Consider the following 13265-nt stretch of genomic DNA (forward strand, 5'->3'; position numbering starts at 1 on the left):
TTTGTACGAAGGGTCGCACACTGGGCACCGCTACAGCGGCCGCATGAGGGGCCATTCAAGGTGATCAGTAACAACGGGTCCACATACGTTCTGGACATTGGGGGGAAAGAGGAGGTTTTCACAGTGGACCGACTCAAACCAGCCCATGTGGACTTGGCGCAGTCGGTCCGGGCTCAGGCACCGCGGTGCAGGGGCAGACCTCCCAAACAGAGACTGATCCAGACTGTGGACATTGGGGGTGTATCGCCGGTTCGGGGGGGAGGGGGCAGGTGTTATGTGGCGACCCACTTTCTGCACAAGCGAACCAGCTCACAAAATAGCCTGCGCACGGGGAGAGACTTTTGTAATGCACTTCTGACGTCATTTCTGCCCGGAGAGGGCTGGAAGGGAACTGCTTAAAAGCCAGTGCCGCGAAGTTTGAATAAACGAGTCTCGAGTGCGACTTACAGACTGCGTGTCATTATTTCTAGCTCTGTGTGCAGCACATCGCTACAGTAACCTGGATTTCACTTTTTTTGTTTATTGAGAACCTACCTTTTTCTTAAAAATATTTAAAAATCTTGATTCTGCTGTCTTTTCATAAAGGGTATTTCAAAACACATAATCCACTGAAAGTTATAAATTCACTTCATCTCTGTCTCACATGAACATCACCTTACTTTTCAAGTGATCCTTCTTTGAGAAGAGGAAACATCCTCTCTAGATCCATTCTGCTCCAATCCCTTAATGTTTTATATTTGTTTCAATAGTCACCCATCTCCTAAACTCTACAAGTCTAGCATGTTGGAACATTTCGTTCTATACCATTTACATCTTGTCAGATAATGAAGCAGTCCACATGCAAAGACCTGGTTTAATAGGCAGCAAGTAACATTTGCGCTGTATAAATTCCAGGCAAAGATGATATCCAACAAGAGAAACTCCTGCTAGTGCCCACGATATTCAGTGTGGCTTCAACAGCCAGTCAACATCTGGGAATCCCGTGGTGAGTAACTCACCTCCTAATGCCCCAAAACCTATCCATCATCTACAAAGCATGTGATGGAATACTCTCCACTTACCCAAAGGAGTGTAATTTCACTAACACTTCAGAAGGTTGTCTCCACATCACAGACAGGTAGTGCCCACAGTATGTACCACTTCACAGAATGCAATGCACCAACTCACCCAGATTCCTCAAACAACACATGCCAAACCCACACCCTGTAGCGCAAGGGCAACAGTTCCCATGTGAACACCATCAACTGGCATTTCTACTCCAACCACACTCTGTCCTAACTTGCAAATATATCACAGCTGCTTCACCATCACTGAGGCAAGATCCTGAACCTCTCTCCCTACCAGCACCGTACGTATGCCCACACCTCATAGACCGTTGCAGTTCAAGAAGGCGCCAACACCTTCACAAGGATAGCAAGGGATAGGCAATGAAAATGGCTCAGACTGTGGAGAACGCATCACTTTAATAAATAAACAAAAGAGTAGACAGTTGTATCTGCATCCTGGAGCTATGCAATTTCTCACCAGCACTTTTCAATTTTTCCTTAAAAAACTTGGCAATTTCATAATATACTCCTTTTCCATACGTATGCCTACTCTTTTACCTGATCTACAATTCTTTGACTACATTTTCACTCTTTACAATTTACTTTCCTATCTATATGTGCCATTGACAAATTTAACAACCACTCCTTTTGATAACTTGATCCATCTGGCGCATATTGAAACATCATCATCCATGATATCTTACCAACCTGAAAACAATTATTTTTGTGCTTCTCTGTTTGCTCACAAACAGCTATTCCTTTATCCATGCAAGTACCTTACTTTATATTTTTTGCGGTAACATTTGATGTGGCACTTTATTAAATGTGGACATAAATCTAAGCACAGACCATAGACCATAACACCATAAAACATCGGAGCAGAATTAGGTCATTTGGCCCATCTACTCTGCCATTCTATCATGGCTGATTCTTTTTTCTCCTCCTCAACCCCATTTCCTGGCCTTTTCCCCATAACCTTTGATGCCATGTTCAATGAAGAACCTATCAATCTCTGCGTTAAATACACCCAACGACCTGGCCTCCACAGCTGCATGTGGCAACAAATTCCACAAATTCAACACCCTCTGGCTAAAAAAAAATCTCTGCATCTCTGTTTTGAAAGTGCGCCCCTCTATCCTGAGGCTGTGCCCTCTTGTCCTGGACTCTCCCACCATGGGAAATATCCTTTCCACATCTACTCTGTTCAGGCCTTTCAACATTCAAAAGGTTTCAATGAAATCCCCCTCATCCTTCTGAATTCCAGTGAGTACAAACCCTCAGCCATCACACGTTCCTCGTATGATAACCCTTTCTTTCCTAGAATCATCCTTGTGAACCTTCTCTGTAACCTCTCCAATGCCAGCGCATCTTTTCTAAGATGAGGGGCCCAAAACTGTTCACAATACTCAAGGTGAGGCCTCACCAGTGCCTTATAAAGCCTCAGCAACACATCCTTACTCTTGTATTCTTGTCCTCTTGCATTCCATTTGCCTTCCCCACCACCAACTCAGCCTGCAAGTTAACCTTTATGGTGTTCTGCACAAGGACTCCCAAGTCGCTTTGCATCTCAGATTTTTGTATTTTCTTCCCATTTAGAAAATAGTCTGCACATTTGTTTCTACCAAGGTGCATGACCATGCATTCTCCTAATCTGTCTCAGACCTTCTGCATCCTAACTGTTTCCTTAATACTACCTGCCCCTCCACCAATCTTCATATCATCTAAAAACTGGGCAACAAAGCCATCTATTTCATCATCTAAATCATTGATATACAGCATAAAAAGAAGTGGTCCCAACACCGACCCCTGTGGAACACCACTAGTCACTGGCAGCCAACCAGAAAATAATCCTTTTATTCCCACTCGCTGCCTTCCTCCAATCAGCCAGTTCTCTAACCATCTTAGTAACTTTCCTGTAATACCATGGGCTATTAAATTCTATCCACTAGTTCTATTTTATCCACAACAACAATAACTTCTTCAAAGAAATGAAATAAAGCCAGCGCTTTGAACAAATAATTATTATTGCTACAAAATTCAGGTAATCGCAGCTTTGTTGGTTTCTGCTTCAGCACTGTAACCAGCAACTTGCATGACAGACAGTAGTGAAAACCGGGAAGAAACTACTGACACGATGAAAGAAGGTCTGAACACCACTGGGTCTAAATATTGCTGTCCTACATGCCAGCAGTGTAACGGGAAGTAAAAAAAAATGTAATCCTGCATATAAAATCAACCTCTTAATGTTTCTAGTCACTGAAGATCTACAAGCAGACTCGTTCACACATATCCTGACATCTTTATTGCTGTATGCCCAAAATAATGTAAAAAGCATTTAACAATCAAAGTAATCTCATCTAAGTATCAGATACTAAATTGAATTTAACTGCTTCCATTCAATATTTTTGATTAGGAAATCAAATTTGGAAGGTGTTGCTGATACACGTGTGAATGGGATACTGTAACAAATGATGAGATTGAAGCAGTTAATTGTCAAATCAAACTCAATGTAATATTGCCCTGTAATATATTCCATGACAATGCAATTTTAGTCTCACTCAATGAGTAATGTCTTTTTCTTGTACTCAGGCCATAGATTTTTTTGGGGGACTTTTATACTGCTGGAGCTATATAGTCCAACCGATGGAGCTACTGCAGAAACATTTGCAATCAATATTTTTATTTAAAATTAATCATAAACTGTGTCTGACCTTTTTATTTCAATATTGTTTTATTTAGGACTATGTTAACTACACGTTATCTATAATTATCAAACTTACATTATATGAATTTTTGGAATGTCCAATAGAGACTTATATTGACAGACTTGAGTGGAGCACCAACACAGAAACTAGAAGGGCCAGAGTCGCCTCTAATTCCTGAGGAGACCAAGGTCCCGAGGTGCATGCAGGCCTCTCCTTCACGTTCTACCAGTCTGTTGTCGCCAGTGCAATATTCTACGCGGTGGCGTGCTGGGGCAATGGCATCAACATGGGTGATACAAACAGACTCAATAAATTGATTAGAAAGGCTGTCTCTATTATAGGAGTCAATCTGGACACACTGGAGGCTGTGGTAGATCAAAGGGAAATCCTGACAATTTTGGAAAATGTTTCTCACCCTCTGCATGCAGCCTTGTCTGAATAGGGGAGCACTTTCAGTGACAGAGGAAAACAACTAAACTGCTCCAAAGAGCGCTATATGAGGCCATTCTTACCCTCAGCCATTAGGCTCTATGCTGAGTCAAACTATAGCCAAGGACCGCCTCCTGTTGGACTGTTTGAGGTAATTTATTTTTTATTCTTTCTTTCTTCTCTTCTAATATTTGTATATTTGTGCACTTGTAATGCTGCTGTGACACTTTAATTTTCTTGGCGATCATTAAAGTATCTATCTATCTACATCATCATCATCATCATCATTATGTGTCATATCATATGACGTAGGTGATCATGGTCTTTCCATGACCACGATTGTTCGTGGCTGATTTTCTACAGAAGTTGTTTGCCATTGCTTTCTTCTGGACAGTGTCTTTACAAGATGGGTGATCCCAGCCACTATCGATACTCTTCAGAGTTTGTCTGCCTGACATCAGAGGTCACATAACCAGGACTTGCAATATGCACCAGCTACTCATACGACCATCCACCACCTGCTCCCATGGCTTCGTATGACCCTAACGGGGGGGGGGGGGGCGTATTGAACTGTACTGCTGCCAATACCATTGCACAATTGATGCCATACTGTATGTCAGTGATAATAAACCTGACTGAGATTCACCTAACTCTAGTTGCTCTATCTGCTGGTACAGATCCACTGTGATGTGTTTTCCCCTATCCTCCCAACACCCCCCCCAACACACACACACACACACACACAAATACTTCCAGCTGCATATTAGATGTGTATACTCTGCATTTTGTAAGAAATGAAGAAACATAAAAGAATCTAGGTCACATCAATTTTATAAGGGTTGAAGCTAAAGCGGCTTATGAATATCATTGCAACTTCAAAATGTGCATTATGCTGAGACAAAGTTGAGTGCTTGATTCTGAGAAATATGTTCCTTTGCAGCTTTCTCTTTGCACCTCATTGATGGCCAATTGATAATGTCTGTGAATAGCAACATGATGTATTTTTGTGTCACAGGAAAATACAACAGCTTGTGTATGGAAAACAATGGACATCAATGCAAATTGATAAAGGATGCAAGAGCTTAAAATATTAAGCATCGGTATTATCTCAGCAACCATGTTAGATGACAGCTTTGAATTTACTTCTTTAAAACTTAAAACTTTTTCACATACTATCAGAGGATCAGAGATGGAGAGGGTCAGTTACTTTAAATTCCTGGCTGTTACCATCTAAGAGGACCTGTCTTAGACCATAAGACAGAGCAGCAGAAGTCGGCCATTCGGCCCATCGAGTCTGCTCCGCCATTTTATCATGAGCTGATCCATTCTCCCATTTAGTCCCACTCCCCTGCCTTCTCACCATAACCTTTGATGCCCTGGCTACTCAGATACCTATCAATCTCTGCCTTAAATACACCCAATGACTTGATCTCCACTGTCGCCCGTGGCAACAAATTCCACAGATTCACCACCCTCTGACCGAAAAAAATTCTTTGCATCTCTGTTCTGAATGGGCGCCCTTCGATCCTTAAGTCATGCCCTTTCGTACTAGACTCCCCCACCATGGGAAACAACTTTGCCACATCCACTCTGTCCATGCCTTTCATCATTCAAAATGTTTCTATGTAGTCCCCCCTCATTCTTCTAAACTCCAAGGGATACAGTCCAAGAGTGGTCAAATGTTCCTCATATGTTAACCCTCTCATTCCTGGAATCATTCTAGGGAATCTTCTCTGAACCCTCTCCAATGTCAGCACATCCTTTCTTAAATAAGGAGACCAAAACTGCCCACAATACTCCAAGTGAGGTCTCACCAGCGCCTTATAGAGCCTCAACATCACATCCCTGCTCCTATACTCTATTCCTCTAGAAATGAATGCCAACATTGCATTCGCCTTCTTCACCACCAACTCAACCTAAAGGTTAACCTTAAGGGTATCCTGCACGAGGATTCCCAAGTCCCGTTGCATGTCAGAACTTTGAATTATCTCCCCATTTAAATAACAGTCTGCCTACTTATTTCTTCCACCGAAGTGCATAACCATACACTTTCCAACATTGTATTTCATTTGCCACTTCTTTGCCCATTCTTCCAATCTATCCAAGTCTCTCTGCAGACTCTCTGTTTCCTCAGCACTACCGGCCCCTCCACCTATCTTCGTATCATCAGCAAACTTAGCCACAAAGCCATCTATTCCATAATCCATGCAAACATGAGGAAATCTGCAGATGCTGGAATTTCAAGCAACACACTAAAAAGTTGCTGGTGAACGCAGCAGGCCAGGCAGCATCTTTAGGAAGAGGTTCAGTTGACGTTTCAGGCCGAGAACCTTCCTCACGATTTCGTTAGTCCTGACGAAGGGTCTCAGCCCGAAATGTCGACTGTACCTCTTCCTAGAAATGCTGCCTGGCCTGCTGCGTTCACCAGCAACTTGTATGTGTATTGCTATTCCATAATCCAAATCGTTGACGTACAAAGTAAAAAGAAGCGGCCCCAACACGCACCCCTGTGGAACACCACTGGTAACCGGCAGCCAACCAGAATGGGATCCCTTTATTCCCACTCTCTGTTTCCTGCCAGTCAGCCAACGCTCTTTTACGTATGTAACTTTCCTGTAATTCCATGGGCTATTATCTTGTTAAGCAGCCTCACATGTGGCACCTTGTCAAAGGCCTTCTGAAAATCCAAATACACAACATCCACTGCATCTCCCTTGTCTAGCCTACTGGTAATTTCCTCAAAAAATTGTAATAGGTTTGTCAGGCAGGATTTTCCTTTAAGGAATCCATGCTGAGTTCTGCCTATCTTGTCATATGCCTCCAGGTACTCTGTAACCTCATCCTTGACAATCGGCTCCAACAACTTCCCAACCACCGATGTCAAGCTATCAGGTCTATAATTTCTTTTTTGCTTCCTCAAGTCAAGTCAAGTCAATTTTATTGTCATTTCAACCATAACTGCTGGTATAGTACACATTAAAAATGAGGTGACGTTTTTCAGGACCATGGTGCTACATGAAACAATACAAAAACTACACTGAACTACGTAAAACAACACAAAACTACACTAGACTACAGACCTACCCAGGACTGCATGAAGTGCACAAAACAGTGCAGGCATTACAATAAATAATAAACAAGAGAATAGGCACAGTAGAGGGCAGTAGGTTGGTGTCAGTCCAGGCTCTGGGTATTGAGGAGTCTGATGACTTGGGGAAAGAAACTGTTACATAGTCTGGTCATGAGAGCCCAAATACTTCGGTGCCTTTTGCCAGATGGCAGGAGGGAGAAGAGTTTGTATGAGGGGTGCATGGGGTCCTTCATAATGCTGTTTGCTTTACGGATGCAGCGTGTGGTGTAAATGTCTCTAATGGTGGGAAGAGAGACCCCGATGATCTTCTCAGCTGACCTCACTATCCACTGCAGGGTCTTGCGATCCGAGATGGTGCAATTTCCAAACCAGGCAGTGATGCAGCTGCTCAGGATGCTCTCAATACAACCTCTGTAGAATGTGGTGAGCATGGGGGGGTGGGAGATAGACTTTCCTCAGTGACATTTGCAATCTTCCAGTCCTCTGGAACCATGCCAGAATCTATTGCCTTTAGAAAGATCATTGCTAATGCCTCCGGAATCTCCAAAGCTACTTCCTTCAGAACACAAGGGTGCATTCCATCTGGTCCAGGAGATTTATCTACCCTAAGAATATTCAGCTTCATGAGCACTTTCTCTGTCGTAATTGTGACTGCACACACTTCTCTTCCCTGACATCCTTGAGTGTCCGGTATACCGCTGATGTCTTCCCAGGTCCGGATCTGAGCCGTACCCTCCAAATATCCGGACCTGCATCTTGGTTTTTTTGCACTACCTTACTTTCCATTTTTCTATTTTCTATTTATGATTTATAATTTAAATTTTTAATATTTACTATTGATTTGTAATCCAGGAAGCGGGAAGCGCAGAACCAAATATCACGATGATGATTGTACGTTCTAGTATCAATTGTTTGGTGACAATAAGGTATAAAGTATAAAGTGAAGACTGTTGCAAAATACTCGTTCAGTTCCTCCGCCATCTCCTTATCCCCCATTATAATTTCTCCAGCATCATTTTCTATTGGTCCTATATCTACTCTCACCTGTCTTTTACTCTTTATATACTTGAAAAAACTTTTAGTATCCTCTTTGATATTATTTGCTAGCTTCCTTTCGTAGTTCATCTTTTCCCTCTTAATGACCTTCCTTGTTTCTTTTTGTAAGCTTTAAAAAACTTCCCAATTCTCTGTCTTCCCACTAATTTTTGCTTCCTTGTATGCCCTCTCCTTTGCTTTAACTTTGGCTATGACTTCTCTTGTCAGCCACAGTTGCATCCTTTTTCCATTCGAAAATTTCTTCTTTTTTGGAATATATCTGTCTTGCACCTTCCTCACTTCTTGCATAAACGCCATCCACTGTTGCTCTGCTGTCTTTCCCGCCAGTGTCCCTTTCCAGTCAATTTTGGCCAGTTCCTTTCTCATGCCACTGTAATTTCCTTTACTCCACTGAAATACCAACACATCGAATTTCGGCTTCTCTTTCTCAAATTTCACAGTGAACTCAATCACTGCCTCCTAAGGGTTCCTTCACCTCAATCTCTCCAATCACCTCCGGTTCATTACACAATACCCAATCCAGTACAGCCGATCCCCTAGTGGGCTCAACAAAAAGCTGTTCTAAAAAGTCATCTCGTAGACATTCTACAAATTCTCTCTCTTGAGATCCAGTGCTGACCTGATTTTCCCAATCCACTCGCATGTTAAAATCCCCCACAATTATCGTAACACTGCCCTTCTGACAAGCCTTTCCTATTTCCTGTTGTAATTTGTAGTCCACATCCCTGCAGCTGTTAGGACGCCTGTATATAACTGCCATCAGGGTCCTTTTACCCCTGCGATTTCTTAAGCTCAACCCATAAAGATTCTGCACCTTCCGATCCTATATCACCTCTTTCTAATGATTTAACATCATTTCTTACCAATAAAGCCACGCCACCCCCTCTGCCTACCTGCCTATCCTTCCGATACACCGTGTATCCTTGGACGTTCAGCTCCCAGAGACATGTATCCTTTAGCCACGTCTCAGTGATGGCCACAATATCATACCTGCCAATCTGTATCTGTACGACAAGATCATCCACCTTATTCCTTATGCTGCGTACATCTAAGTATAACACCTTAAGTCCAGTATTTGGTACTTTTTGCTTTGATTGCACTGCAACTCATCCCAATGGCTGCAAATTTGCCCCATCACCTGCCTGTCCTTCCTGACAGCTTGACTGCTCACTAAGTTAGATTTATTTCTGTTTTTCCCCTCCCTCCACTCTATCATTCTGGTTCCCATCCTCCTGCCAAATTAGTTTAAACCCTTCCTAACAGCTCTATTAAACTTTCCCGCCAGGATATTGGTCCCCTTCGGGTTCAGGTGTAAACCGTCCTTTTTGAACAGGTCATACTTCCCCCAGAAGAGATCCCAATGATCCAAGAATCTGAAGCCCTGCCCCCTGCACCAGTCTCTCAGCCACGCATTCATCTACCTGATCCGACTATTCTTGCCCTGACTAGCACGTGGCACGGGTAGCGATCCCGAGATTACTACCCTGGAGGTCCTGCTTCTCAGCTTCCTTCCTAACTCCCAGAAATCTCTCTTCAGGACCTCCTCACTTGTCCTATCTATGTCATTGGTACCAACATGTACCAAGACAACTGGCTGCTCGCCCTCCCCCTTCAGAATATTCAGGACCCGATCCGAGGCATCCTGTACCTGGCACCTGGGAGGCAACACACCATGCGGGTATCTCTATAAGGCTCACAAAATCTCCTGTCTGTTCCCCTGACTATGGAATCCCCTATGACTACCGCATTCTTCTTCTCCCTCCTTCCCTCCTGCAGAACAGCGCCAGGCTCAGTGCCAGAGACCCGGTCACCATGGTCGTCCCCTGTCAGGTTATCCCCCTCAACAACATCCAAAACGAGATACTTGTTGTTGAGGGGGACAGCCACAGGTGTGCTCTCCACTATCCGGGCATTTCCCTTCCCTCTCCTGACAGTCACCCAGTTTTCTGACCCCTGTAACCTAGGAATAACTACCTCCCTGTAGCTCCGGTCTATCAGCTCTTCACTTTCCCTAATAAGCAGTAGGTCATCAAGCTGCAGCTCCAGATCCCTAACACGGTCTCTGAGGAGCTGCCTCTCGGTGCACCTGGCACAGAGGTAGCCATCAGGGAGGCTGGAGGTCTCCCAGGATTCCCACATCTGACACCCTGAACAAAGCTCTACCTTGTAGACATGCTACCTAATTCTACAGGAATGAAACAAGGAAAAATGAGTCTACTCACCTACTTACCTCGCCAAACACACAAACTTTTTAAACCGTTAGCTCGTACCATTAGCTGTGAGAGCCCTGCTGTTCCTCTGTCTGTCCGGGCCAATTCAACAAGGGGAAAACAAAGAGTTGTGGCCTTGCTCTCGCCTCTTCCCATTACCGCCTAAGCTCGTTGAGCCAAAGCCCTACACTCTGCTGCCACTCACTCCGCTGCCCGCTGTATAGGGTGGTCTCCTTTTTAAACTCTCTGCGCTGTCCTGTCTACGTCATGCACCTGTGCAGTTTCGTCCTTCTTGTACTCAAAGTTTTTTTTAAAACTGTCTTCCTTCAGAATTTAGCTCTCACGCCGCCCTTCTTGTCCCAATCCAAAAAACACCTTTTTTGTTAGACGCAACATATAAATGTAACTGCAAAGAAAGCACGACGGTGCCTTTATTTCCTTAGAAGGCTGAGGACATTATGTATTATATTAAAAACCTTGACAAACTTCTACGGATGTGTAGTGAAATGTGTATTGACCATTTGCATTAAGGCCTAGTGTCGGAACACCAATGCCTTTGAACAGAAAACCCTGCAAAATGCAGTGGATTCAGCCTAGTACATAACGGGTAAAGCCCTCCCGACTGTTGAGCACATCGACATGAAAGATTGCTGTAGAAAAGCAACATCAGTCATCAAAGATCCTCATCACCCAGGCCATGCTCTTTTCTCACTGCTGCCAACAGGTGTAAGGTACAGGTGCCTCAGGGCTTGCATCACCATGTTCAAGAACAGTTTCTACTCCTCAACCACCAAAAGGGGATAGTTACTCTCATTAATTGAATTGTTCCCACAATCAATGATCTCACCCTAAGGACCTCATTATCTTGTTATTTCTTGCTCTCGTTATTTATTGCTATTTATAGTTCTTTCAAATATTAGGAGATGATTACACAGACCACACAAAGAATTAATGAAATGCCATATGGTTTTAAATATTTGGAAGAAAAACCTTTTATTTTGTAAACAATAGCCTCAGTGATATCTTACCTGTGCACTCAGACTCTGGGAACAGCCTGGTTGTTGCAGATTCCTCGTTCTCTCTGGCAACTTGGAATGTTCACTTTGACAGATGTTTGAACATTGGGTTGGAGTGCAACCCTCAGTTAGACGATCTTGCATTTTGTATTTAGTAACAAGGAAACCTAGCACGTAATCATATCATTAAATTGTTTCAAATTTTCTTCAATACAAGTTATATTTCTCTTTCTGCAAAATTAAATGTTCAAGATAATTTTCAGGGTATTAACGATACTTAATTTTTAAACTGAGTTATTTTAATACAGTTTATATAGGAAATAAATTGGTGAATAATAAATTTGAATCTGCTCACAATACATAAATTGTTCAATAGCTATAGGAATATGCACAGGAAATAAAAGCACCAGCAAATAATCGGGTGGCAAATGCAGACGTGCAGTCTATCTGGTTTATTGTATCTTGCAATGTTGACATCTTGACATGTTAATTAAGAGACTGTACTCTGCCATTGTCAGTCTGGTGTCGTCTCACAACTAGATCACTGCAGAGTTTTCCTATTAACCAGCCTTCATGAAACAATCCATTGCTCATGGATTCTATTCAATTTGTTATAATGACAGTGTATAATCACACAGTCTGTTCTGTAGCAGAAATAAGGTCAAAGACATGACCATCAGACTGCACAGCACCTAATACATGAATGGGATCTCTCCCATGAGCTCTCTATAGTACACACGTTATTATATACAATATCGGAGACTGATAATGAATGTTAGAATTCATTTGTACTTGCTATTGTTTAAGTTATTTACTATATTATTCCATTCCACATAGAGTTACAAGTTAAAACATTTGAAATTAGATGAAAGTATGACACAAATATGTTATACATATGTCAAAGGATTCATTCTTTTTTTAAAAAAATGCAAACAGGAGGAATTCATTCTTTTCCTATTTTTCCCCTTGAAGACTTGCTAACAATAACTCTAGAGCAACACACACAAAATGCTGGAGGAACTCAGCAGGTCAGTCAGCATCTATGGAAATAAATTGATAGTCAATGTCTTGGCCCAAGACCCTCCTTGACAGTAGTACTGTCTCAGCCTGAAATGTCGTCTATCTATTCATTTCCATAGATGCTACCTGACCAGTTGATTCCTTCCAGCATTTTCTGTGCTTTGCTTCGGTCATTCAACATCTGCAGACTTTCTCAGGTTTCTGACTCAGATTAGTTAATTTATTGCAGGACTTGCTGTCCCAGCATACAAAGATACTTCAATATATCACTTACTTACAAGACTTATTTACCTGCACTGGATGGCTTGGGAAGGCAATTTGGAAATGCTTGTGCAGGTTTAGCAACCATCGTGGGGTCGGATGCTGAGTGGCCGATCATCTCCTGCCGAGGATTGCTGCATTCAGCACTGCAAGGCACTTCTCGTTCAAGTGTTTTTGCTTTCTGAGAAACTTTTGCTGTGTATGGCATTTTTTCCAGGGAGGAGGAAAGCTCGTAATCAAGGCAGGATGTTGTTTTGGTAACGTGTCGCCCTGTTGCCCGGCTCACAGAGTCTGGGAGGGGAAATGTCCCAATTCCACTGTCCAATGTTCTCATCTGGCAACTTGATCCTATGATACAGGAACAGTTTGTTAAAGACTGAAGCAATTGGAATTATATGTTGTTACAGGCAATGGAATGGATTACATAAAAA

At 42.7% G+C, this 13265-nt stretch overlaps 1 protein-coding gene across 12 annotated transcripts in view; it reads right to left on the bottom strand.

Annotated features, from left to right (window-relative positions):
• Positions 1-13265, bottom strand: part of nckap5l (NCK-associated protein 5-like) — an 890431-nt gene that overhangs the window by 88505 nt on the left and 788661 nt on the right. For all 12 annotated transcript variants that reach the window (XM_063052487.1, XM_063052484.1, XM_063052488.1 and 9 more), the window contains 2 exons: positions 12865-13182; positions 11566-11720 (listed from right to left, as the gene is read on the bottom strand). In XM_063052487.1, the coding sequence (XP_062908557.1) occupies positions 11566-11720; positions 12865-13182 (473 nt within the window). The remainder of the gene's footprint in view (positions 1-11565; positions 11721-12864; positions 13183-13265) is intronic.

Source organism: Mobula hypostoma, chromosome 6 (assembly GCF_963921235.1).
Source record: "Mobula hypostoma chromosome 6, sMobHyp1.1, whole genome shotgun sequence".
Lineage (NCBI taxonomy): Eukaryota > Metazoa > Chordata > Chondrichthyes > Myliobatiformes > Myliobatidae > Mobula > Mobula hypostoma.